The sequence below is a fragment of the Mesoplodon mirus genome (assembly GCF_964341445.2).
Source record: "Mesoplodon mirus genome assembly, chromosome: 1".
NCBI lineage: Eukaryota > Metazoa > Chordata > Mammalia > Artiodactyla > Ziphiidae > Mesoplodon > Mesoplodon mirus.
Genome location: NC_138976.1, coordinates 84,129,223 through 84,156,125, shown reverse-complemented (window position 1 = coordinate 84,156,125; position 26,903 = coordinate 84,129,223). Strand labels below are relative to the sequence as shown.

Below are 26,903 nucleotides of genomic sequence, written 5' to 3'. Positions count from 1 at the left end.
AATGTAACATCAGTAATTCCCTCTGAAATTGTACTTAATCTAGAGCAACTCCAGCAGCCCCTTTCAAAACCCAAATGCAGATACATTGTGCAGTTGACAGAAGCCAAATGGTCCCTGGGTGCTAACCTTGGGTTCTCTTTAAGGCCATGGTTCCCAAACAAGTCACAGTATTCTTAGACTTTACTACAGACTTACTAATTCTGGCTATCAGGATGGGCTCAGAAATCTGCATTACAATAATGTCCTAGTAGGTGATCCTAGTGCAGTCAGCAAGACAGTACTGTCACCCAAGCGGAAGCCACAGCATGCTTTTCTTCTGAGAGGCAGGACCCAGGAAGGAAGAAATAGCCATGTGATGTAGTGGGAAAAATATTGGAATACATCTTTCCAGGTCATTAAATGGTGATCTAACTCATTTGTTTGGTAATCGTTGCTTTGATTCTACTTTATGGATAGTACATAATTTGTCCAACGATTCCTTGGTTATATCTTGACATTGTTTCTTATTTGTTTTTTGTTTTTGCTTCCGTTACAAATACTGCTTCAATAAACGTTCTTTGGGATTTTATTGAATATCCATATTTAACAATGGATTTTGAATTATAATAAGGAATTTTAAAGTATCCACATTTGTTGGTGATTTTATTTCTATAGAATAGATGCCTAGAAGTGAAATAAATTAGTTGGATCAAAAAGTGTGAACAGGGCTTCCCTGGTGGCGCAGTGGTTGAGAGTCTGCCTGCCAATGCAGGGGACACGGGTTCGTGCCCCAGTCCGGGAAGATCCCACATGCCGCAGAGCAGCTGGGCCCATGAGCCATGGCCGCTGAGCCTGCGCGTCCGGAGCCTGTGCTCCGCAATGGGCGAGGCCACAACAGTGAGAGGCCCGCGTACTTCAAAAAAAAAAAAAAAAAAAGTGTGAACATTCTGCATTTTAAAGGATACTGTCAAATTATTCCCACATCGGTTGTAGTATTCCTTTCTGCTGCCTACAGTCTAACCAAGGGTGGATGTTAGCACTCTCAATTTTTTGCCAATGTGATGGGCCAAAAAAAAAAACCGTTTTATTTTTGGTCTAATTTGCATTTCCATGACTACTAATGAGGCTGAATTTCTTTTCATTTATTCATTTTTCTTCTGTTAATTGCCTGTTCATACTTCTACTGATTGTTCCATTGGTTATTTGTCTTTTTCTAAATCAATGTGTATAAACTTTTTGTATGTTAGGAATATTGCCCTTTTAATAGAAAGATGGTGCAAATATTATCTCCTGCTCTGTTGTTTATCTTTTATCATTTTTTCCCACAGAATTGAAGTAGCTAAATCACATGTTATATGTATGTATTTACTGGGATATAGTTTACATGTAACATTATATTAGTCTCAGGTATACAGCATAATGATTTGATATTTGTATACTGAATCATTTGTATTTGTATATAATATATAGTGAAATGATCACCACAATAAATCTATTTTTATTTAAATATCCATCACCATACATAGTTACAATTTTTTTTCTTTGTGATGAGAACTTTTAAGATCTATTCTCTTAGTTCTGTCATTCTTTTTGGTGCTGTTGTCTATCAAAATTTTCACTACTTTTAAAGACACTTAATAAGCACCTTAGATTTAAATTTAAATTGCATTATCATTTTTACATGAGGCTAATTATAAGAGAAGTAAATGCATTCCGATCAAGATCTAGAGACCAAGGCAGAGTCTGACCTGTATTATTGCAACATTTTCAGAAAGCACAGTAGGTAGACTGAGGAAAAGATGGTAAAGAGTCTACCATTACTCTTTAGTGCTTGAAAGGATAATATCAGATTAAATAATTCATGCTTATTGCACACTTAATGCAACTTATTGAACAAGCTGTTCCATAGATGCCCAAGGCCAGAGAACAAAGTAATATAATGTTTCCAGAGTTGAATTTGTTAATAATATAGTATTTTAATTCATCAGTGAGAATAGGATAAACATCCTAAAAGGATATACAGTGAAAAATTCACAAAAAAATATGTCTGTATGAAGACAGGAATGTTTAGTATCTGTATGAAAAAATGACCTAAAGCCCTTATAATTATAATAAATACAACATTAAGATACTATTTTACCTATCAACAAGATAATGCTTAAACACAGAGTTGAAGATTTGAAAATCAGGTATTTCTGTGGGTGAAAATGTAAATTTCTACAACTTTTCTGGTGAGCATTAAAATACCTACATTCTTTGACCCAGAAATGTAAAATTTGGGAGTTTATCCTGAAGAAATAACTAGAGATGGGCACAAAAATACTATGTTCCAAATATTCCCTGCAGTCTTATTTACATTATCAAAAAATTAACTTAAATCTGCAACAGTAGGGACCTGACTAAATAATTTATAATGATCCTTATTAATGAATACTGTATCCATTAAATGTCATAGTTATTCATTTACTTATTCATTTTTTCAATGGTTATTGAGCACCTACTGTGTGCAAAGCAATAGACTGGGCAGCTGGGGTTACAAAAGCAAACACATATTACTCCTGGTCATCACAACATTTATATTTTAGAATTTTAAAAGAATACTCAGAATGTTGTTAAAAAAGAGAAACTACAAAATGTTAGGTATGATATGATCACAGTATTACAAAAGAGAACACTCATAAATGTATAGAACAAAGTTGGAAGGAAGGGCTTCCCTGGTGGCGCAGTGGTTGAGAGTCTGCCTGCCGATGCAGGGGACACGGGTTCGTGCCCCGGTCCGGGAGGATCCCACATGCCGCGGAGCGGCTGGGCCCGTGAGCCATGGCCGCTGAGCCACAGGCTCCGCAACGGGAGAGGCCACAGCAGTGAGAGGCCCACGTACCGCAAAAAAAAAAAAAAAAAAAAAAAAAAAAAGTTGGAAGGAATACGTTGTGTTCATAGTGATCATATTGGGTCTTGAGGATTTTTGTCTTTTTGTTTCTACATTTTCCAAATATTTTACAATGAACATACATTATTTTATAAAGTAACTTACATTACTATGATGGTATAAATTAACTCTATGTTTGATAGTTAATTAACCTTAGGTGACATGGGGTAGTTTTCTGTGTGTGTAGCAGGGGTGTTCTTTTTCATTTGGTTTTTAAAACCCTTGTATTGCCTTTGACATCAATCATTTAGTAAAAATAAGCTCTTCCAAGCTTTCTCTAAAGATCAGTTATTTGCTAGGTAGATTTAAATTTTAGAATGAGTCCAATTTGGAGGTCTGTATTAGTAAGTTTGGGCTGCCATAACAAAATACTATGGACTGGGTGGGTTAAACACCAGAAATTTATTTCTCACAGTTCTGAAGCCTGGAAGTCCAAGATCAGGGTGTCAGCATGGTTGGGTTCTGGTGAGAACCATCATCTGGGCTTATCAAAAGCCTCCTTCTCCCTGTGATCTCACATGGTGGAGAGAGATAGAAAGAAATAGAGAGATAGAGAGCACAAGCACTCTGGTGTCTTATAAGAGCACTAATTCCATCTTGAGGGCCCCACCCTCATGACTAAATCTATACCCAATTATTTTTCAAAGACCCCATTTCCAAATACCATCACATTGGGGGTTAGGCCTTTGACATATGCATTATGGGGGTACACAATTCAGTTCATAGCAAGGTCTAAGCATAGCAAAGGGGCACAGACAGCAGAAGGTCAGAGATGAGGCTAGATGGAAAAGACTACAGCTCTTAAGTCTGAAAAGAGGAAGGTTGAGAGATTATAAAAATCTATGAAACCGTGGCAGACAGATTTCTACTTAAGCTGAAAGGAAGCAGTACCAAAAGGAAAGTAAAGAGCTATCCCATCCAGTTGGTAATACATGTATGGACACAGTTCCCCCAAAAGTGGAATGGCTGAAAAATGATAATATCTTAGGAAGCTATGTAGGACAATTCCTAAAGGGGCTTTTCAGGAAAGGTAAGGATATGGGAGGACCATCCTTGACCTTTTCTGGTTGAAGTTGTGGAGGAAAAATAATGGTGCTGTCCCCCAAAACTGTCCTTTGAGGACATTGTCAGTAAAGGAATCTTGAACAAAAAAAATATAAAAAAATTAAATGCTGTAAGTAAAATAACAATTCCAGCCCAAATCATTATTATGATCCAGAGGAAGTATGTAAACTGTATATGAAGTCATTCCTTTTGAGAACATTGTGTTTTCAAGATCGGTAGCAAAAAGGCTGAGGAAGATGGATTCAGCTGAGAAAGACAAAGAATGGTTGAGCCAGTACCCGATGCCCCAACTAAAAGATCCTGACCCCAAGGAAACTGGGGACCCAAGAAGAAGGGCCTTGGGCAATAGGTGGGTTTAGCTTTTGCCCCCTCACCGCCTACCCCCAGTGGCCTCTGCATTTGACAGTCTAGAAGGGATACAGGTGCACAGGGTCTGAGCCATTTATAGCTGAATTTGCTCAGACCGACTCTCATCCCTCATTTTTCCCAAATGAGAGATATTAAAAGAGGGCCTTCTTCAGCATGGCAAAGAGAGGCTGAAGGAAAATATTACTGGGGTTGGTTAGGAGGGCGGTGAGTGGGGAGGCTCTAGACAATATATACTTCTCTGAGTTGATTAGGTTTTCATTTTATCAGTGAGACAATTAAATTATCTCAAAATCATTTGAGTTTCATCATTCAAAGCTTTTTGCCTTTTCCTAATTAATTGGTCTATATTCATCTAGTACGTCACCAAGTAAATTTGGACATTTATGAGAAAATTAAATATAAAAAGTCTGAGTCCTGAATTTGTAGATTCTGGTAAATGTTTTTGCTTTTACACATGACCTGAGGTACAGCTCTCAGAAGAGATCAATTACAGCCTCCATTCACTTCTTATTGTTTATTAATTAACCATTAGAGTGAAATTGGACTAAACTAGGTGGCCAGTGGGCCAGAGTATCCTATTTGGCAATATCATGCAGATTTAAAGAAGAAGCACTTATTCTAATTCCAGGAATTCTATATATACATACCAACCCTGCCACCCCTCCATACATACAGATGTATCCACACAGTAGCTACCATTAAGCCAGTAAGAATGAAGAATAACTGTAGCTTTGGTCATGGAAAAAGGTCCATAGTATACTGTTAAGTGAAAAAAGGAAATCTCTAAAGAGTAGAAGTACCCCATTTTTGTAAAGTATATGTGTAAATATACGTGCGTAAATTTAAAATGTGGAATATTCAACAATATGTTAACAGTTGTTATCTTTGTTTTATTAATTTTTGTTGTGTCTGACTTTTTATAATGACATGTATTTCTTTTCTTACCAGAAAAATAAACAAAAATAAGGAATAAAATACAAAGGTTTCAGTTGATGAGGAAAGTCCCTGTGTTCTGGGGACTTTGCATAGAGTGATAAGCTTTTTCTCCTTTGCTTTTTTATTTTTTAAATTTTTTAATTTTTTAATTTTTTGCGTTACGTGGGTCTCTCACTGTTGTGGCCTCTCCCGTTGCAGAGCACAGGCTCTGGACGCGCAGGCCCAGCGGCCATGGCTCACGGGCCCAGCCTATCCGTGGCATGTGGGATCTTCCCGGACCCGGGCACGAACCCGTGTCCCCTGCATTGGCAGGCGGACTCTCAACCACTGCGCCACCAGGGAAGCCCCTCCTTTGCTTTTTTAAACTTTCGATTGATGCCATGCTATTCCCTCCAGCGTTTAGCTCCCTCTGGGTCCCAACCTTTTTCCAGGTAATGATAAGATTATGAGAAGTTCAGCAGCAGGTCAGGAGTTCCAGACATCATGTCAAACCCAAGGCTGATATCAAGAGGCATCTCATTCATTTACCAAGTGAACAAAGGATGTGACTTTATCCATATCCGACAGAGCTGATCAGAGACTTATAGTTCTTGCCTTTGGAAGACCAGGTTGTTCTGGGCAGCTCCACAGCTCCCTTTGTCCCTGCTGCTCATTTGGCTGTGGTTCCTTATGCATCCCCCGCACCCAGCTCCTGGTTTTCCTGGTGACTGTGACTGGCGTGGACATAGGGATTGATAGGGGTTAGCAGCATGTAAGGTTTCCTCTTGCCTATCCTGTGAGTCTTCTGATTTAGAATCACAGCGGCCATAGATTCACGGGGTTTTTCTGGGGAGGAACTGGGCCCTTTTCTGTGCCACCCAGAGCCAGCCTTCAGGAAGGAAGACCCCTCATTGACTTGGAGTTAGAAGTAGTCAAGTCAATTGCCAACTGTTTTCTGTGCCTGGGTTTCTTTGGAGATACCATTCGATAAATTCAAGCAGCTTCTTCTATCGCGTCTTCACTTTTTGGTTAAGGATGAGGGACTAAGGAATGTGCCCTACTTTAATGTGCGAGGAAGGGGACTCTCCAACTTTCACAGGCTTTGCCTATAATGTTTTTGAAACAAAATTCATTTCAAATCATTATTTTTGAAAACATTTGCCTGGGGTTTTTAGGAAAAGAGAGTTGGGTAGGATGGGTATGGAGAAATCATAGTATAACTGTATTGCAAGGGTTTGTTGACTAAAGGTTAGCTGTGGGGCTCCGGATGTGAAAGTTCCAGGCAGGAGCAGCTTTGTTCCTCAGAGGGTGGAGTTATGAAGAAATTGACGGAGGAGGCTGAGCTTATGGCAAGGCTGTTTCTGATCAGGTCTGTTTTCTGTGGGTGTGTTTGAAAGTGCTTTTGCCTGACAAGTACAGTTTGCTTTCACGGGCAGTTGAATCTGAATGCTTAGGTATTTCTCTGCTTTTAAAAAGAGGTAAGAAGTAAACTTCATTAAGAAGTCTCACTTTAGTGAGGTATAGATTTACACTTTGAAAGCATATTAAAATTGTGGTCTGGAATACTGGCATATTCAATATGTTTTCTTTTATACATTGATTATGGTAAGATTCTGTCCATCTATTCGGAAGTGTAGGGTATAGTATAAATTGAGTGTAGTATCTATTTCAACCATTATCAAGATTCCATTTTGTGTTGGGCTTGCTCAGCACTGGGTGTAGGTAGTAACGATGAATCTTCTGTCTCCTGAGATTCCTTAAGGCTTGGTGTGCTTGTATCAATACCAGGGGGTGGCTATTTCCTTGCCAGATCTATTCACTCCTGGCTAGGAATTTACAAAGTCACATTTAGAAAATGTATACACTAGGTAATAATTATTTGTTGAACATCCTGGGCATGCTTTCACCTTTGCACCTGCTATTTCCTTGGCCTGAGATAACTGGAGGTCCCACTTCTTCACTTTGGGTCTTTATTCAAATGTCACCTTCTCAGTGAGCCTCATCCCAGGGCACCCTCCTCTTCCATTCATCATAATCTAATTACTGGTTCTTTATATCTCCTTGCACTAAAATAAAAGTACCATGGGGACTGGGATTTTTGTCTGTTTGGTTCAGTGCTGTATCCCCAGGACTTAGTGCAATGCCTGGCACAAACAGGGTTTTATTAGTTGAATGACAATGATTAATTGAATTGATAAAATTGTACATATGTCACTTTTATTTGAGCATAATTTGTCTCTTTGTGAATAATCTCCAATTTGAACTGTATCAAGGGACATAGATATTAAGATTGATATAACTAATTTCATGTTTTATTCCTCCAAGCAGGCAGGAGTCTGCCTGAGCCTGGTTACTATGATATCTGACTTTTGCTACACTCTAACTATATCTTAGTGGGTTTTGGTAGGAATCAGGCACTTTGGAACATCTAAGATTTTTTTGAGGTTGAGCCTACTATTTTTAAGGCTGATTGCTAGTCACCAAAGGTACCTTCTTGTTGTGAGGTCCCTTTTTTCTTGTCCAACATTTTCAGCCAGGCTGAAATTTCTGGTCATCTTTTTGGATTGTGGCATAATCTCTGGAAGGTCTCTTTAAAATGAAAGTACGTTACCTTGGTGGGTAACGCATTAACCCAAGGGTACTCATTGGCATGGACTCTCTATTGGAATTGCTAGTGGAGGAGCAGATAGATCCCTGATAGTATGGGCACCAGAATGGTACATTTTGATGGAGGTGGGTGATGGGGAGAAGACAGTGTTGGAGCCTGGGGGCTGGGGCATTGACTGGAGATGGCAGACAAAGTAAGTGGAGCCAGAAGAAGTCATGACTCTTAGGGAACTGGATGTGTGGGAAGAAGGGGGAATCAGAAGACAAACAAGAAAGCATGAAGAGAGAGGCATGTGGCACTACAAGTAACCCTCAAAGACTTGTACTGGGATCTTCTACAGCCTGATCTGTAAGATGATACGTGCTTTTTTCTCTTTAAATGGAGAAGGATGAATAAATCATAATTTTAGAAGATTCCCAAATTGTGAAAATTGGTCTAGCATGTTTGGGTTCACAATCCTATTTAGCTCCTTTCTTTTTCTAATTAGTGATTGGCTTGGGCTTTGAAATGAATTGGCACACAAGTCTTCTTATTTCCCCCCATGTCTTCTTTCATGGAAGTTGAGTGTTGAATGCAGAGCCGTGCCTAGGAATTACTGAACCTAGACAAGAAAGCGGATAGGTCAGCTTTGGGGTCATTTTAATGCTACAATTTTCTGAAGCCTTGCTGTATTTAGAAGGCATATTTAACATTCTCTTTCTCCGTCAATCTCCATGCTTGCTCATTTTGTGGATGCTGAAGTCATTATGGCATTATGGGGTGGTTGGTGAAGGGCAGAAGAGGCAGGGCTCTTTGTACTGGATCATGGGTTCTGGGAACAATCCTGGTCCTATCACAGACTCTATTGACCTATAAAACGTGTTATTCATCTTCTTACTGTCTGCCTTACAAGAGATATGGGAGGAGAAATGAGGTAATGTCTACTTAGACCTTCGAGCTTCTCGGAAGAACAACAGTCTACAGTAATATGATTTCCTAATGCATTTGTTTGTGTTGTAATGAAGTGTAATTCCATTTGGCCAAATTTCTTTAGATTCCTCTAAAATATCTAACTGTCTTGCACAGGGGAAGCAGTCTGGCTTTGAGAGTAAGAACTGGGCCTCGACGAATCCTCAAAAAGTACAAGTGAGCTAGCTATACATTTATGAGCTCGAGGGAAGGAAGCTGGGGGAGGAAGGAATGGGAGCTACAGATGGTGATGGGAGGGCAGTGGTTGTAAGTATCTTCAGAGAGTTTATAACGTTTTAAACTCCTGTTGTTTGAGTGCAAGATGGCGCCGCAGGAATGCCTACCACGGGCTGTCTGAGGAAGCGCAGAGCTACTGCGTCCGCCGCCGGGCTCTAGGTAACTGGGCGAGTCTGGGCCGTAAATGCAGATGTGCCGCCAGCAACCCCGAGCCCTCAGCCTTTTCAGCGTCTTTCGAAGGTCCGAGACTGAGGGGTGCGAGGTCTCCGCAGCCCCAGGGGGAGGGGCGGCGCAAACCCAACTCGCCACGCTCCGGGCGCCACCTGTAACTTGGTTGTCTCCGCAGCCCCGCGTTGCTCCACGAGAAAGCAGAGGCCGAGCCCGGGCGGGTGCGATGGCCGCTGTGGTGGCCAAGCGGGAGGGGCCGCTGTTCATCAGCGAGGCCGCTGTGCGGGGCAACGCCGCCGTCCTGGATTACTGCCGGACCTCGGTGCCGGCGCTGTCAGGGGCCACGGCCGGCATCCTCGGCCTCACCGGCCTCTACGGCTTCATCTTCTACCTGCTCACCTCCATCCTGCTCTCCCTGCTCTTAATTCTCAAGGCGGGAAGGAGGTGGGGCAAATATTTTAAGTCGCGAAGACCTCTCTTTACAGGAGGTCTCATCGGAGGCCTCTTCACCAACGTCCTGTTCTGGACATTCCTCTACGGCATGGTGCACGTCTACTGAAACGTGGGCAGGGATGACTTTAAAAAAAAAAACAGATTGGGAGGACTGTTGCCGGAAATTAACACCAGGTAGACTTACCTAGTTTTTAAATTGTTGGAGTCGCCGCTTGTCCTGTAACGTTATAAATAATTTATATCTTAAGCCGAAGAGCCTGTACTGTTCTTCAGATTAAATGAAGCGTGAGACCCTTTAAAAAAAGGGGGGGGGCTTCCCTGGTGGTGCAGTGGTTGAGAGTCCGCCTGCCGATTCAGGGGACGCGGGTTCGAGCCCCGGTCCGGGAAGATCCCACATGCCGCGGAGCGGCTGGGCCCGTGAGCCATGGCCGCTGAGCCTGCGCGTCAGGAGCCTGTACTCCACAACGGGAGAGGCCACAACAGTGAGAGGCCTGCGTACCGCAAAAAAAAAAAAAAAAAATCAAATCAAATCAAATCCTGTTGTTTTACTACAGATCAAGATGTCAATATATTTTAAAATATATACATTTATTTTAAGTTAACAATATTGCGTACTGGACGACTCATCTGCAATATTGATCCTGCCGTCATTCTCTGCGTTGATAGGCTCTTGACCGAGCCTCCTCCGATATTTACTTTATTATGTTCCTTGGGCCACAACTTGGTTGTTGAATAACTAGTTTCTGAGTCTGATACGGCAGTTCCCTATACATACCAACACATTGTAAGAGGCCTAGTAAGTTACTAAATAATCCTTTACCTTTGTTCTGTAGAAAAAGGAATAACAAGTCTTTTTTATTGAAGTGGTCACGAACAGTGGATTTTTAATGTAGGTTTTTTGAGTAGTACTATAATTGAGTTGGCTTTCTAGTCAGTCCTAGAAAAAGAAATTAAAACAAAGGTTGGGGCTTCCCTGGTGGCGCAGTGGTTGAGAGTCCGCCTGCCGATGCAGGGGACACAGGTTCGTGCCCCGGTCTGGGAGGATCCCACATGCCGCGGAGCGGCTGGGCCCGTGAGCCATGGCCGCTGAGCCTGCACGTCTGGAGCCTGTGCCCCGCGGCGGGAGAAGCCACAGCAGTGGGAGGCCCGCTTACCGCACAAAAAAACCACAAAAAAACAAAGGATGAAAAGTGGGGGAAGTATACATATGTATCGTCTCTGACATACTATAAAGGTGTCAATTTAGGTTACACATCATTATTGGACAGTTTTGTTGTGAAATTTTCTGGAAGTGATTAGTTCTTTAGCAATCCAACTCAGTATTTTATAAGGAGGTCAGCCTTCTATAAAGGAATTTTAAGGAAGTATTGAGTTAGCCAGGAAAGAAAATAGTATGTATTCCCTTACAGAGAGGTGACAATATACACTCTTTAATAGCAACTGATTTGTATTTTTAGAGAAATAATACTAATCAGAGTCCTCTCTCTGGAGGGAAGAAAAGTGTTACAACAACTTTTATTTGCTAACTGATAGAATGTAATGCAGAGAGGGCATATCCTGTCACCCAAAATGTGGCAGGAAAAAATAAATTCATACCAAATTGTGTTGCACGCCAGGGACATATGAAAAAAGTCACTTTGTCTCTCAAAGTGAGAAGAACATCTTATATAAGGAAGTGATATGGAATACTATGGAACTGCTCTTTAGACCAAAATAATCTTTTACTAAAAAATTATGACTCAGAGATACAGTTCATATTAAGTTAGATTGTGGATGATCTTAATAAAACCACATTATTGTTGGAGGAGGTCATTGAGAGGACATGACTGCCAGTTGACCCGAGAGCTAGACCCTGGCAATTGGAGGCTCCTCACCCCCTCCCCTGACATTGGATGGTACAATCAGTACAATTAAAAACTGATCGGGCTTCCCTGGTGGCGCAGTGGTTGAGAATCTGCCTGCTAATGCAGGGGACACGGGTTCGAGCCCTGGTCTGGGAAGATCCCACATGCCGTGGAGCGGCTGGGCCCGTGAGCCACAGCTACTGAGCCTGCGCATCTGGAGCCTGTGCTCCAGCAACAGGGGAGGCCTCGATAGTGAGAGGCCCGCGCACCACGATGAAGAGTGACCCCCCGCTTGCCACAACTGGAGAAAGCCCTCGCACAGAAGTGAAGAACCAACATAGCCAAAAATAAATAAATAAACAAATGTGGGTTTAAAAAAAAAAAAAAATTAAAAAAAAAAAAAAACTGATCACACAGTGGGAACCATTTTCAAGGACACAGCCTCGAGAGAGCAATGTGTTGTTGAGACCATACGTCACTGAAGCCAGTTAAGGCCTCTATATAAACTTTTGATTCTGGTGGGCAGGTGTGGAGATATACTTGTCTTGTGGCCGCCCAAGACAAGCCTTGTAAGTTCCCTTGCATATTGAACCTGCCACCTACCAATCTGGAGTGGCCTGCCTCTTTCTTCAATCTCCCTTTGCCTTCTGTGTATGGGGGCCAGTTTCAGATTTCACCCAAAGAAGCTCCCGAGGTTTCGAACCAACAATTTTCTGTTCCTGACGATTAACTAAAATTTGAATGAGCATTTCTGAATGTTAAACGTTATGCAGTTTTATGTCCTTATATAAAACTTCATGTTACATTTATGAATTTCTGCAATTGTCTGTATATAGCTAAGGCATACTTTAAAAAAGATTGAAAAATATCCACTTTATATTAATCTGTTGTTAAATTGTGATGTTTTATTTGGATTTGTTTCAGAATCGAAGCAAACGCTTGGAGAAGGTCCATGTGGTTATTGGACATAAATCGTGTGACCTGGATTCTCTCATTTCTGCCTTCACATATGCTTACTTTCTAGACAAGGTGAGGGAAAAGAAGGTTCTGTTTTTTATTTGAATTACGATATAACTTTTAAAAACAAACATTTTCAGGAAAAACAAGGAAAGTTAAATTTTCGTGGTCTGGTTTATTGTTGCAGAGAATAATGTATTATAATCCATTAACAGATATTTAGTGGTCACTTATTACATGTTAGGCATTGTTCTAGTCATTTTTTACTGACTCTGCATAAAACATTATTTCAATAAGATCAATTTTTTTCAAATAAAAATTTAAAAATTTTATAATAGTTGATTACTTTTATGGAAGTTCAGAGAATTGACAAAAGTAAGGTTCAGAATTTCTTGTTTTCCTTTACCATCCTTGTTGGATAATCTTGCCTTTGGGAGTAGAAAAATATGTGCAGAATAACCTGTGTGAACATTACATGAAGTACAGAGCATACTGGCTGGAATTTTCAGTAATAGAGGTATTACATGTCACATCTATATTCTGTGTTTGCCTTTTAGCCTGACTTTGCACAGCAAGGTCATTCTCAGTTGCAGTAATCTCCCTTGGGCCAGAGATGGAAAAGACCTTTCTTGAAATAAACTGTTTTAAAATTTCCATTCCATAAATTCATCAGCCCATGTTAATGGCTCACCTTAAGGCCTAAAAAAGTACATTATGAGTGTCTCAGTGCTATTCCCAATTTCAGACAATTTTTAATTTTCTGGAGTTAAATTTGTTTTATTCCAATTTTGTTTGGATCCTAAACTCTGAGAGTATGCATAGCTGATCTAGAACGATTTAAATTCACATGAAACCCAGTCTTCCAGAATGAGCTATAGGTGGCAAGAATGGCTCTGGGTCAGCAGCTGACAAAAATGCCAGATAAAATCTTCTGATATCTACATACGGCTTTCTATCAAATTTATCTTAAAATGTGCCAAACTTTACAAGGGAGATTAATTGGTATGAGGAGAGAAATGTGCCGGTGTTAAGACATGCATATCGAATACTAATCTTATTAACTGAATTTTTTCTTATTTATTTATTTTTTATTGAAGTATAGTTAATTTACAATATTGTGTTAGTTTCAAGTGTACAGCAAAGCGATTCAGTTACTTTGCTGTACACTTGATTTTCAGATTCTTTTCCATTATAGGATATTACAAGATACTGAGTATAATTCCCTATGCTATGCAGTAGGTCCTTGTTGTTTACCTATTTTATATATAGTAGTGTATATATGTTAATCCCAAACTCCTAATTTATCTCCCCCCACTGCCCGCCTTAACTGGGTTTTTTGTTTTTTAAACGTCTTTATTGGAATATAATTGCTCCACAGTGGTGCGTTAGCTGCTCTACAACAAAGTGAATGTCACACATATACATACGTCCCCATATCTCCCCCCTCCTGTCTCCCTCCCTCCCACCCTCCCTATCCCACCCCTCCAGGCAGTCACAAAGCACGGAGCGGATCTCCCCCGCCACGCGGCCACCTCCCACCAGCTATCCACTTCACGCCCGGTAGTGTATACACGTCCATGCCACCCTCCCCCCTCGTCCCAGCCCACCCCCACTCCCCGTATCCCCAAGTCCACCCTCTAGTAGGTCTGTGTTTTTATTCCCGTCTTGCCCCTAGGTTCTTCATGACCATTATTATTATTATTTATTTTTTTTTTTAGATTCCATATATATGTGTTAGCATACAGTATTTGTCTTTCTCTTTCTGACTTACTTCACTCTGTATGACAGACTCTAGGTCCATCCACCTCACTACAAATAACTCAATTTCGTTTCTTTTTATGGCTGAGTAATATTCCATTGTATATATGTACCACATCTTCTTTATACATTCATATGTTGATGGACACTTAGGTTGCTTCCATGTCCTGGCTATTGTAAATAGAGCTGCAGTGAACATTTTGGTACATGACTCTTTTTGAATTATGGTTTTCTCAGGGTATATGCCCAGTAGTGGGATTGCTGGGTCATATGGTAGTTCTATTTTTAGTTTTTTAAGGAACCTCCATACTGTTCTCCATAGTGGCTGTACCAATTCACATTCCCACCAGCAGTGCAAGAGTGTTCCCTTTTCTCCACACCCTCTCCAGCATTTATTGTTTGTAGATTTTTTGATGATGGCTATTCTGACCAGTGTGAGATGATATCTCATTGTAGTTTTGATTTGTATTTCTCTAATGATTAATGATTTAACTGGGTTTTTTGACTTCTAGAAGGTGTTGCATGTCTTGAGAACATAGAGTTGACTGAACCAGACTGGTTTTTAGACTGACCATGGCATGGACTCTTAAGGAAATTATATAATAATAATGACACCACCACCAACAGCTACAGTGTCCTAAATGAATATAATAACATCCAACAAAAGGAGTGAGAAAACTAGTTGTAATAGTAAAATAGATAAAGAGATGTGTGGCCTCTTTTCTCTCTCTTCTAAGGCTCGCTACTAAGCATGGGGACCAATATGTAATTAGTGATGGGTCACATACTGGGAATTTGTTAAGTATCTGTGTCTTCCTCTTAATTTACTGGACCCTGCCCCCTATCACAGGTCTGCATCTCCATTTTAATTTTTCCTGAGAACCTGGCTACTCCCTCTCAGAGTGTTAACACATAGGAGAAGGACAGAGTTTGCAGCTTCACATGTTTGACTGTTTAAATACTTTTCACTCTGGTAGGTAAGGCCCCATTCTATGGATGGAGAAAACTGAGGTTCAGAAAGAAAAATAGCTTTCTCAAAGTCACACAGCAGAGGCTGGGGCTAGAACCTAGTTTTTCTGACTCCAACTCCAGAATAGGTCCTGCCAGGATAGGCTCAGGCCACATGGCTCTTGACTCAAGTTTCAGTATCAGGAGTTAGATATAACTCTTTCAATTAATAAGAAAAACAACTTGCTATGCATAAATTGCTAATAATTATTACATGATTGTGATTCTGTATTAGCCTGACAGGTGGAATAAAAACCACCTTGTTGGAATGGCTTTGTGCTTTGTATACCATAGCAGTAGGTGATTCATTTATTCCACTCAAAAAATATGTGTTACCTACTTTGTGCCAGACCATTTTATGCACTGAAAAACATAACTGAACAAAAAAGACAAAAATCCCTGCTAGGAAGGGGAGATGGATGATAAAGATGTTAAAACTGTATAACAAATACTAGGCTTGTGACAGAGCTGGTGATGACGAGAGAACAAAGGCCATTTACTTTATGCAAAAATTCAGTGCTCCCAAAACCCACATTCTCTCAGCGATATTTAGGGTTTATTGCTATAGACTCATAGTCATTTTTTTTTTTTTTTTTTTTTTTTTGCGGTACGCGGGCCTCTCACTGTTGTGGCCTCTCCTATTGCGGAGCACAGGCTCCGGACGCGCAGGCTCAGCGGCCATGGCTCACGGGCCCAGCCGCTCCGCGGCATGTGGGATCCTCCCGGACCGGGGCACGAACCCGTGTCCTCTGCATCGGCAGGTGGACTCTCAACCACTGTGCCACCAGGGAAGCCCCATAGTCATTTTTAAAAGCACCTTCATTTTAAAAATTCCTATGGAAAAATAAGTTTATTATTGTGAAACTGAAATTCTCTAACGTCTACCCATCTCCTGTTTCCCCCATCACTACAGTTTTTTTAAAGAGGTTTGTTAACATAAGATTTTTAAAAATAATATAAGAAATTAATAGAAATCACAGTCTGCTAGTCTGTGGGCCAGATTTTGGCTCATATAAGTTTTAACTAACCTACACAGTATATATATATATATTTTTGGCCTTGCCGTGCAGCATGTGGGATCTTAGTTCCCCGACCAGGGATCGAACCCATGCCCCCTGCGTTGGAAGTGTGGAGTCTTAACCACTGGACCACCAGGGAATTCCCCTCCTACACAGTATTTTTAATTAAAAAGTTAATTGTAACAATTAAACATCACAGATAATACCCCCAAATCAAGATTTCTAGCTTTTCTTGAGTAATTGAAAGATTTACCTATCCTGGACCTGAATTTTCTGCATGGAAACAATTGGCTGGAGCCAAGTGGCAGGCATCCAATATAGATGGGTCATATAGGCCTTCTGTGTCACCACAGTCTTTACCTATCCTGCTGTAATCATTCAAATTTTCTGCTGATTCCATAAAGACATGTGAATTTGTTTCCTATGAAGAAGAGCATGTGTATGTATATTTTTCAGTCGTGGAAGGGGTGCAAAGAGACATAAAATATTTCAAGAAAGGCACGAGAAGTGGAGTAACAAGAGGTTAAAAAAAATTAGGGGCCACTTACCCAAGGAAAATTCTCCGCTAATTGGGTTCAGGAAAAGCTGGTTATGAATGTCAAGTGGTTTAGCGAGGCCAAAGGACTTTCGTTCCCCTTCCAGTTATCCTCAGGTTTGAGAAAATGTAGTTGTATTCTTTCCTCCTGCTGCTGTCAGTGATTCAGTCAACTTTTTTTCCTGGTAGGTCAGCCCACCCGAGGTTCTCTGTTTGCCCGTGCTGAACATATCAAGAACTGAATTCAGCTACTTCACCGAGACAAGGTTTATTTTAGAAGAGCTAAATATCTCTGAATCATTCCACATATTCCGAGATGAAATTAATCTGCATCAGCTAAATGATGAAGGGAAGTTATCTCTAACACTTGTTGGCAGCAATATGCTGGCGAGGTAAGGCTTCACATGAGGCTCTGGAGGGAGGTTTGATCTTTTAACAAAGGTTCTTTTGTGCAAAGTGTTACCCTGTTCAGGATTTTTGTAGTTTAGGGAGATGTATTAAAGGCCAAGGACATTAACAGGAAAGGGAATGTGTTTTTTCTCTTACGTCAAAATTCAGGCTATGCCAATTCTCTGTTTTTACTTTGGCATTTCAAATATGACATCTTTGAGTGGAAAGTTCTTGTAAAATAGATCAAAATTATAATTTTAAATCATTTCAAACACTTTCTTATAGCAACGCGACAGTCTTATGTATTGTTGCTGAAAATGTATAATGAAGATTGAAATTAAACACTAAGTAAAACTGAAAGATTCTTATCTCAGTAGTGAAATGGAAAATTATGTACATGGGCTATGAAAGCCCTTTGATCACTGGCTCATTTATTCATAGCATTATACTATAAAAGAAGGATGGATTTTTGATAGTTCATGTAATTTGAACTCCTTATTTTATGGACAAGAAACCTGAAACCCAGTGTTGCAAATGACTTGCCCAAAGTACCACATGCAGTTAGTAGAAGAGCTTGGACGAGAACATGGGTCTTCTGCTTCCTTCAATAAGTCCTTAGGGGTTGCTAACTGGTACATGAATCTACAGGTACATAAGGAGGAATGAGACAAATTCCCTGCTTTCAAGGACCTTACAGCCCATCGCAAAGAGTCCTATTTTGATAAGCTCTCTGTTGCTAATGAGTGAAGAGTCCCCAGTAGTTTGAGATGATAGTTTTTTTGCACACTTTGCCAATTTGCTAATCATTGATGACATTCACCAGTGGACACTGATCTTAGTATACATGAAATAAAAACGTGTACAAGTATCTAATTTTTAATCTAACCTTCTTAAGGAAGCATCTTTAGGGATGAATACGCTGAATCAGTCATGCAGTTGATTCAGTTATAAAGAGTTTGGAAAATAATCTGCCTGTGTGGGCTGTTTTTATCCCCATGTTATTTGAAACACACAAAACTCTTTTGAATAATATTTATCAATCAGTTGTTGACAACTGGCTGAGGCTTATTCATAGGTTATTTGACTGACTTCAGTTATTAGTGTTCAGGATGATCACATGCTTGACTAAATTTACATGTTAACTTTTTCAAACCAACTATAACACAAGTAGATGTGGACAAAAACAATTCAGGAAGCCAAAGGAGTGAACTGTGAAACATGTGTTTCAGTCAAGATCTTAGGGAGAGTTTTGTTACCAATTAAAATGGAAACTGTGCTGGTTTTGAGACTGAAGTTGTGAATTCTGGCTTTTGGATTGTTTATGAAATAGAATGTTTTTCAAAATCAAATTGAGATCATTTTCTTCATTTGCCATTCTTTGGTTTTTGGCAGACAGAAAGAATACAGTTTTATCCACATCTTTCTTCCTGCCTTCGATAAAAGCCAGCTCTATCTCATGTAAGAAGAATGATGTGGAAATAAATAAGCCAGTAGTATTTTTTCCTCCAGCACCATAACTGGATGTGTGAACTTTGGAACTAGATAGAGTTTAAATACAAGTAGTCTACTTACTAGCTATGTGACCTTGGTCACTTTTATTTTATCTTATTTTATTTTTTTATACAATTTTTAAAGGTTACACTCCATTTACAGTTTTTACAAAATATTGGTTATATTCCCCATGTTGTCTTAGTAACGTTTCTTAACCTTTTCATGCCTTTTCCCCCCATTGTAAAATGGGGATTTTAATAGAACCTATTGAATAGGGTCATTTTATGGTATAAAATGTGATAATTCTCTAAAAGTATTTATTATATATAGTGTCTGACCTGTAGTGGAAGCTCAGTAAATATTAGCTATAACAATGATTATTATTGTTGTTATTATTATGTCCAACAGCAAAACAAGAGGTGTGAAGAGGTACTAAGGTGTGAAGGTCTTCTAAGACTCTTGGGGAGGTGATCAGTTGAAATGAAATGTGATAACACATAGAATAAGTCATGTGAACATACATATGTATTTGGCTATTGAGAGGAGGTCATTTGTGTGGAAGCAGAGGTTAAATAATTCCAAAAAGTAAGAAAACATGCCATATCTCTTCCTCTTCCTTTCCTCCATTTGCTTTACAGTGAGGACAAAACTTTAGAATCAGCAGTCGTCAAGGTCATTAATCCAGTTGAGCAGGGCGATGCCGGGTTTGAGTACCGAGAGTCTTCCTCCTCTCTGGTGGTGAAAGAGATTCTCCAGGAGGCTCCCGAGCTCATCACCGAGCAGCTGGCTCATCTGCTCAGAGGTGAGAGATGACTCTTTCTATTAAATACTGGAAGGCTTAATGGAGTGTCTCTTGACTCGCTCATGCAGAAAGAGTGCGATCCATTCTTGGGTTAACAATCCCTTTCAAGACCACGGGAAGCTTCATCAGAGAGGCAGGGAGTAAAGGGTTTGTTAAAGAGTAGCATTATATTGAATATTAAAAATGTGCATTTAGAAACAGGCATGAAGGATCTTTGCTCTTGCACCAGATCAGCATATTAAATGGACCCGCTGCACTTCTGCTGGGGAGTGGGAATAGCTCCTCTGGCCACCTAACAGCTTCCAGAGGTGATTCTTGCTCCAGAACAGAGTGGATATGGGCCAGAATTCCACACCCCTACATGGAAATATCTGCTGGTACTTATACGTGCCTTATACGTTTATATAATACTGCTTGGATGGCAAAGTTACACACCTTCATTTTGGTGATATTGTGCAGGGCTTTTATGGTCAGATTGCCACCTCCTCCTCCCCCCATCATGTAGTGTTTTCCACCTTCACCAGCCTGCCTTAAGCACACCATCGTCAATTATCCTCCTCATCTCTCTTTCGTCTTCCTCAGTGGAGCCCATCGCTTCTAAAAAGTGGTTTCCAAGCGGGAAATTGTCAGTTGACTTTGGTGCCACAAAATTAACCACAAAAACTCCATATTATCTTATGTAGGGCAGTTTGGAGTTTTGTATAAAGCTTTTTTTTTCTCCTTCCAACAATCCGTCTTGAACATGGTAGACAAAGACTTTTCTCAGAAGTATTTGACATAGGAAAGTGAAAAGCAGTGATTAACAGGCTGAAAGAATTAAAAAAGGAAAGAGAAGCCCAAGAATACGTGACAACTCTTTTAAGGCCTTTTTCCTCTGCTTCCTCTACTTCTACGAGAATCTGGAGAGAACAAGGTTCTAGACTTTTATAGTTCTGACAAATGTCTTAGAACCAACGGCCCCAGTCAACCTGTTTTAAATACTTTTCTGGCTCTGGACATCTGTAAAACTGCTCTCTGGGAAACTGTGCCTTCAAGTAAACTAAATAAGCACAATCATTTATTTATGACAGAGCAGAAGGGAAATAAAGGCGATCGGGGATCTCGGCCAAGAAGGAAGTTGTTTGGCAATGCAAATATGTGGTGCAGGCAAACACTAGAGAATATGCTGTTTAAACATTTTACAAACTAAGAAGTTTGGTTTATTGTTCAAAAAAATACACGTGTTGTTTAGTAGGAAAGAAATGTAGTCAAGGAGTAGTTCATCATGATTTTCTATAAGTAAAAAATAATATCAAACTGCAGTACATTGGAACAAAGATATGATTTTGTTGTTGACAATGATGATGATGATAACGATGATGATATTCAGATTTAGGGAATTAGAAGGGATGCAGACCCTCTTGTTAGTTACCTTAGTTTTAGTTTTCAAAGCTACCAAGAATTAGAACTGTGGTAAAGGACCTTGGTTTTTCTTATCATCAGATATTTTTCATAACTTTGGGCTTGAGATGGCACTGGAAAGCTGGCAGGATAGGGACATCACTTCCTTGTTGCTTGGAAATTGGAATTTGAACAGATACAGTGCCTCTACCAGTGAAGACTGCCAATACAGGGCTTCCCTGGTGGCGCAGTGGTTGTTGAGAGTCCGCCTGCCGATGCAGGGGACATGGATTCGTGCCCCGGTCCGGGAAGATCCCACATACCATGGAGCAGCTGGGCCCGTGAGCCATGGCCGCTAAGCCTGTGCATCCGGAGCCTGTGCTCCGCAATGGGAGAGGCCCCAACAGTGAGAGGCCCGCGTACCGCAAAAAAAAAAAAAAAAAAAAAAGGCTGCCAATACAGATGCTGTCATGAGGAAGCCAGAGTCACTGAAGCCTGGGAGGTAGTAGATATGGGTGTCTTATTATAGTGGAAAGAGGGCTCTGGGGACCTTTGACCAAAGTGTGTGCGTGTGCATACGCATGTATACATTATGTGGAAGGGAGGTGAAACATCACTGAACAGTTTGGCCAAAAGGGAACGGAAGGATTATGATCTGAGGAGTTTGACTTTAAAAAGGTAACTGAAATGTTCAGAGTGAGAAGGGCAATGGGCCAATTTTTTAAACCTCTTGAATCTTTAATAAATATAAGAAAGGAATCAAGTCGAATTTTGCTATGTTCACTAAACTCAAACTTAGATTTTATAGTTTTCCAATCATGTATTAACACCAAACCTACAGGGAAGTTTTAAAGGGAACTTTTTTTATGTGCCTGTAAATAATTTTAGTATTCATTATTTTCATAACATAATTCTTTCTAAAGAGTTTTCTCTGGAAATAGCTATGTTATTTTGTATTTTGGGGTGCTCAAAATGATCATTAATTTGACACACGTGTCTAGAACATGTATTATACATTCTTCTAGGTCTTGAAGGGATGCAAATTTCTACACTCACCTTTGCCATAAAGAATTTTGAAAATGTCTGTTTCCACATGTCAAGAGGGTTAAATATTTACAGTCAAGACTTGAAAGAAGCTTTAAAAACAGCATAATTGGACCTCTATGGAAGATATATTTTTATAAACTTTGTGCCAAAAAAATCTGAATATACTCCAAACTAAGCACTTAATCAATTTGATTGTTCTTTGCCTTTCATTCCCATGATCATATCCTAAAATCCATCATGCTGAGGCACACTGGTGTGCTGTAAGTGGATTTCAAGTGGGCCAAGATATTGATCCCCTCAGTTCTTGGAGAGGACCCTAAGTATGCCTCCTAGCCTGGTAGGCTGAAAAAAAAATCTAATTTTCTGTGTGTTCCTTAATGTGCAAAAGATTGAGCCTCCTGTTCCACTGTTCTTATCTTTGGTGCCTGGAACTGTGCCTGTCATATAATAGACCCTCAATAAATCCTGTCACAAAATGAATTTTGCAAGATTGTTTATATAGTTTCTGTTTTTATGACTATATTGATTTAATTGGTACTATGATATTGTAATTTCCATTTCATTCCAGCCCACCCCTACAATATTCTCAATGTCCAGAATTTGAACATTGTTTCTTCCAATAATACCCCCCACTTTTTTAGCCTTTAGAAATCCTTGTTTTCGTATTTTGCGAACATTTGTTTTTATTTTCATCTTTTGGTTGTCCATTTTATATATATAAGGTTAACCCTTTCATGGAGTATAATACATGCACAAAAAAGAATACAAAACATAAATATAAAAATATAAATATACAGCTCAGTGAAATATCACAAAAGGGGCACCCTTTTAACAATTAACCAGGTTAAGAAGTAGAACAAGATGACTGCTTTGTGCCCCTCCCCATCACCACTCACTCCCTCTCTAACTAAGTAAGGGTAACCAATATCCTGATTTTTACGGCACACACTTTCCTGCTTTTCTTTAAATTTTACCACCCCTATGTGTCCCCCATAACACTAGAGATTGGTTTTTGTCTGTTTTGTATATTATATAGATGGAATCATGTAGTATACACTCTCATTGTTATTAGATCTCTATATTTATATTAAATGTAGTATCTATTTGCATAGGTCAGCTATCTATCATCTATTATTTATTCATTTTATTTTTTGTGCCCTTTCTTCTTCCATGGAATATTTGAAGTGGCTTACAAAAATGCATGTAAATATAACAAAACAGAAAAAAGGGTCAGAGTCAGGAAACATACAAATAAATAAATTTGGAGGAGTAAAAGTGTTGTTCTGTTTGAAAGTTTGAATATGAGCTTCCTGGAGTCAATGAAAAAATAGAAATATAATTAATTGTAAAATTCATATTATTACTAAAACAAACACATATACCAGTTCCTTATTTAAAGAATATCTAAGTCTAGAGGTTTTTTCCTTATGTCAGTCTTCTTGAAAAGACACCTAATAGTCATAGGCATCCTCCAACTTTTACATATGTAATAGCATTTTATACAGGAACTGGGCAGAGTGCATCACACACTTTCTGCTCCTCAGTCAGCATATAGGGATGGTTTTAATCAGCTTCATCTTGTCTAGTAAATGTATTTCCTGTTCCAAATCTCTTTTTTATACATGCTGATGTTTTTCTCTAAATACAGGATATTAATACTTAAAATCAGTCATATTGGAATCTTTTGTAGTCTTATACTCACTGCTGTAGCTGTATATCCAAATGTTTGCATTATGTGATAATATTATATTCAAATATGGAGATAGAACCTGATTATTATGGATGCTGTTAAAAGATCATTTGTATACTGATTAGAAGTAGGTATCAAGTTGCCAGTGTAGAAATAACCTGCTGTGTTTATCTAATAATCTCCCCTGTCATACTATCATATGGACCTTGGCAGGAGAGTTATGGATAAATGTCAACAGGTGACCCAGCCATGGCTAATATGTGTTCAGGCTCTGTAGGGGATTTAACAAAGTTGACATAATTTGTGTTTTCTTGAATTAATACTTCTTACAATAGCTAGGTCTTGCTGTTGTCTTTTAGTAGGACATACCTCAAACTTAGAAATTTCAGGATACAGATCATTAGCATCGCTTTCATCTGAAAAGGCATAGATTTACTTATGGAGATTACATTCTAATTATTTGTGTAAGAAATTATTTGTCTAAGAAAAGAATGTGCTCATTCAGATGAGACCATAAGTAACCCTGATTTTTGGAAATGTGTCTTTTCATCCCCTTCCCATCTCTGTTTTTGCTGTTGTGGTTCCTGTTTCTTTTTTCTTTTCTTCTGACTTTTCTTTTCATCTCCTCCTTCTCTTCCTACTTTCTCCCTCCTACTACCTGCTTCTAAGATTTTATTGTTATCATTTTCAAACAAGCTGCAACCTGTTCTATCTAAAAGTCACATTATACAGTCATGGTGGCCTAAACTTGGTGTTTGGTTATGCCCTGGGTTTGTACCAAGAGCAAACAATTATAGACCTGCCAGACTCCTCAACCTGTATTCTTTTATTTCCTGCAGAAATGTTTACTAGAGGGTAATTGCCAAATTTAAGGTCCATTAAATTGCTGAATCATCGCATTGGGGGTTTGTGTGCCCACATATGTGTGTGTGTGCTTCCCAGAACCAGCTGGTAATGATGAGATTGCAGCCACTGATCAAAACCACACTTCACCCGGCCTTTCATGTTTATGTGTATAAAGCCTTGATAGAGCCACAACTTGAATAGTGAAACAGATAACAGCAATTGTTCTTAGCTTAGGACGCGGAAAAACTATGCCTTAGGTTTTAAAGAAACAAATCTCTCCTTCTGGTGGTCATTCCATTTCAACTTTAATAAAGAATTGTTGCTTGCTATTTTTGTAGCCTAGATTAACAGCTTCAAGAATATCCTTTTAAGGAGGAAAAATAGGAAAGGAACAGAGCCAGTTTTTTTCTTTCTTTTTTTTTTTTTTTCTCTCTTGCCCAAAGAGTGAATCATCTATCTCCCAAAATGGTTACAAAGTCCGAAAGGAATTAAGCGGCTGTTTTGCTTAGGAAGAGGGATGGCCTATGTTGGGGGAAGGGGAAAGAAATTATTTTTTCTGCAAGATATAAAACCAGAACATTTCCTCAACCTTAGAGGGTTAATTATTTCTTTTGCCACATAAAGATAAATTTTATTCTTAAATTCAGACATTTTAAATTTATAAGATTACTAAGTGGGGCTTCCCTGGTGGCGCAGTGGTAGAGAATCTGCCTGCTAATGCAGGGGACACGGGTTCAAGCCCGGGTCTGGGAAGATCCCACATGCCGCGGAGCAACTAGGCCCGTGAGCCACAACTACTGAGCCTGCGCCTCTGGAGCCTGTGCTCCGCAACAAGAGAGGCTGCGATAGTGAAGAGGGCCACGCACCACGATGAAGAGTGGCCCCCGCTCGCCGCAACTAGACAAAACCCTCGCACAGAAACGAAGACCCAACACAGCCAAAAACAAATTTAAAAAATTAAAAGATTACTATTAAAAAAAAAGATTACTAAGCATTTGAATAATATGCTCCCTTTTTTATCACTGTTGAGGCAAAAATATAAGCTAAATTGTATTTTCTATTTTTTTCTCCTTCCCTCTCCTTTCCCCTTCCCACCCTCTCTCTATTATTCATCCTTTAATTTTTTTTTGTTTCAGTATGAAAAAGAAAATGATCCCAGTTGAAACAGGAAAGAGGTTTAAAATCCCTTCTTGGGCTTCCCTGGTGGCGCAGTGGTTGAGAGTCCGCTTGCCGATGCAGGGGACACGGGTTCGTGCCCCGGTCTGGGAAGATCCCACATGCCGCGGAGCGGCTGGGCCCGTGAGCCATGGCCGCTGAGTCTATGCGTCCTGAGCCTGTGCTCCGCAATGGGAGAGGCCACAACAGTGAGAGGCCCGTGTACCGCAAAAAAATAAAATAAAATAAAATAAAATAAAATAAAATCCCTTCTTTTCTGCTAAGAATTTATCATGCAGAATATGCCTTGACTGTGGTGAATGTTTTCCCCAAACAACTTCTGACTTCATTAGATCATGTCTAATATTAATGCACTGCAGTTGCTTCTGGCAAGAGGTCCTTTACTTCTCCATCCTTTTGAACAGAGAATATGCGGTTGATTTTTTTTTTCTAATGGAATGAAATGTTTGTTACTTTTTTTTTTTTTCGGTACATGGGCCTCTCACTGTTGTGGCTTCTCCCGTTGAGGAGCACAGTCTCCGGACCCGCAGGCTCAGTGGCCATGGCTCACGGGCCCAGCCACTCCGCGGCATGTGGGATCTTCCCGGACCGGGGCACGAACCCATGTCCCCTGCATCGGCAGGCAGACTCTCAACCACTGCGCCACCAGGGAAGCCCCAAGGGTTGTATTATTGACCTTATATCCATCAACCTTGCAAAATTTATTTACTATTTTAAGTTTATTTGTATTACTATTACTATTTGTATTACTAGTTAATTAATTCATTTGTATTAATGAATAATTCATTTGTATTTTCATTTGTAAGTTCATACACATACCATCTATGAAGAAGTCAGTTTTTATTTCTTCCTTTTCTTTCTTTATACTTTTGCTTCTTTTACCCATGTTATTTCTCTGTGCTAGGATTTACATTGAAGTGTTAAATAGAAATAGAAGGCATCTTTGTCTCATTCTTGATTCGAGGTGGAAGTCTTTCAATATTTCACAGTTAAATATAATGTTTGCTTTCCTTATTTGGTTTTTACAAATGCCCTTCATCAAATTAAGGAAATTGTCTTCTATTTCCACTTGGCTGAGATTTTGTATGATTAAATCTTGGATTTTATCAAGTAGTTTCATTACTTGACATCTACTGAAGTGGTCATTTGATTTTTCTCTTCTATTAGTGTGGTGAATTATATTAATTAACTTTGGAATGTTAACTTGTCCTTTAATTCCTAGGAAATCCCTATTTGGTGACAATACAATATCCTATTATATATTGCTAATTTGATTTGGGACTAGCTTT

General features: G+C 39.6%; 2 protein-coding genes across 5 annotated transcripts in view; both read left to right on the top strand.

The window, feature by feature from the left end:
- Positions 1-26,903, top strand: part of PRUNE2 (prune homolog 2 with BCH domain) — a 270,984-nt gene that overhangs the window by 38,462 nt on the left and 205,619 nt on the right. For all 4 annotated transcript variants that reach the window (XM_082614415.1, XM_082614414.1, XM_082614413.1 and 1 more), the window contains exons 2-4: positions 12,440-12,544; positions 16,982-17,184; positions 19,312-19,475. In XM_082614415.1, coding sequence (XP_082470541.1) covers positions 12,440-12,544; positions 16,982-17,184; positions 19,312-19,475 — 472 coding nt within the window. The remainder of the gene's footprint in view (positions 1-12,439; positions 12,545-16,981; positions 17,185-19,311; positions 19,476-26,903) is intronic.
- Positions 9,276-9,975, top strand: LOC309801290 (ER membrane protein complex subunit 6-like). The gene has a single exon (XM_082615949.1). It carries the CDS (start codon positions 9,445-9,447, stop codon positions 9,775-9,777), a length of 333 nt encoding a protein of 110 aa, XP_082472075.1. The 5' UTR covers positions 9,276-9,444; the 3' UTR covers positions 9,778-9,975.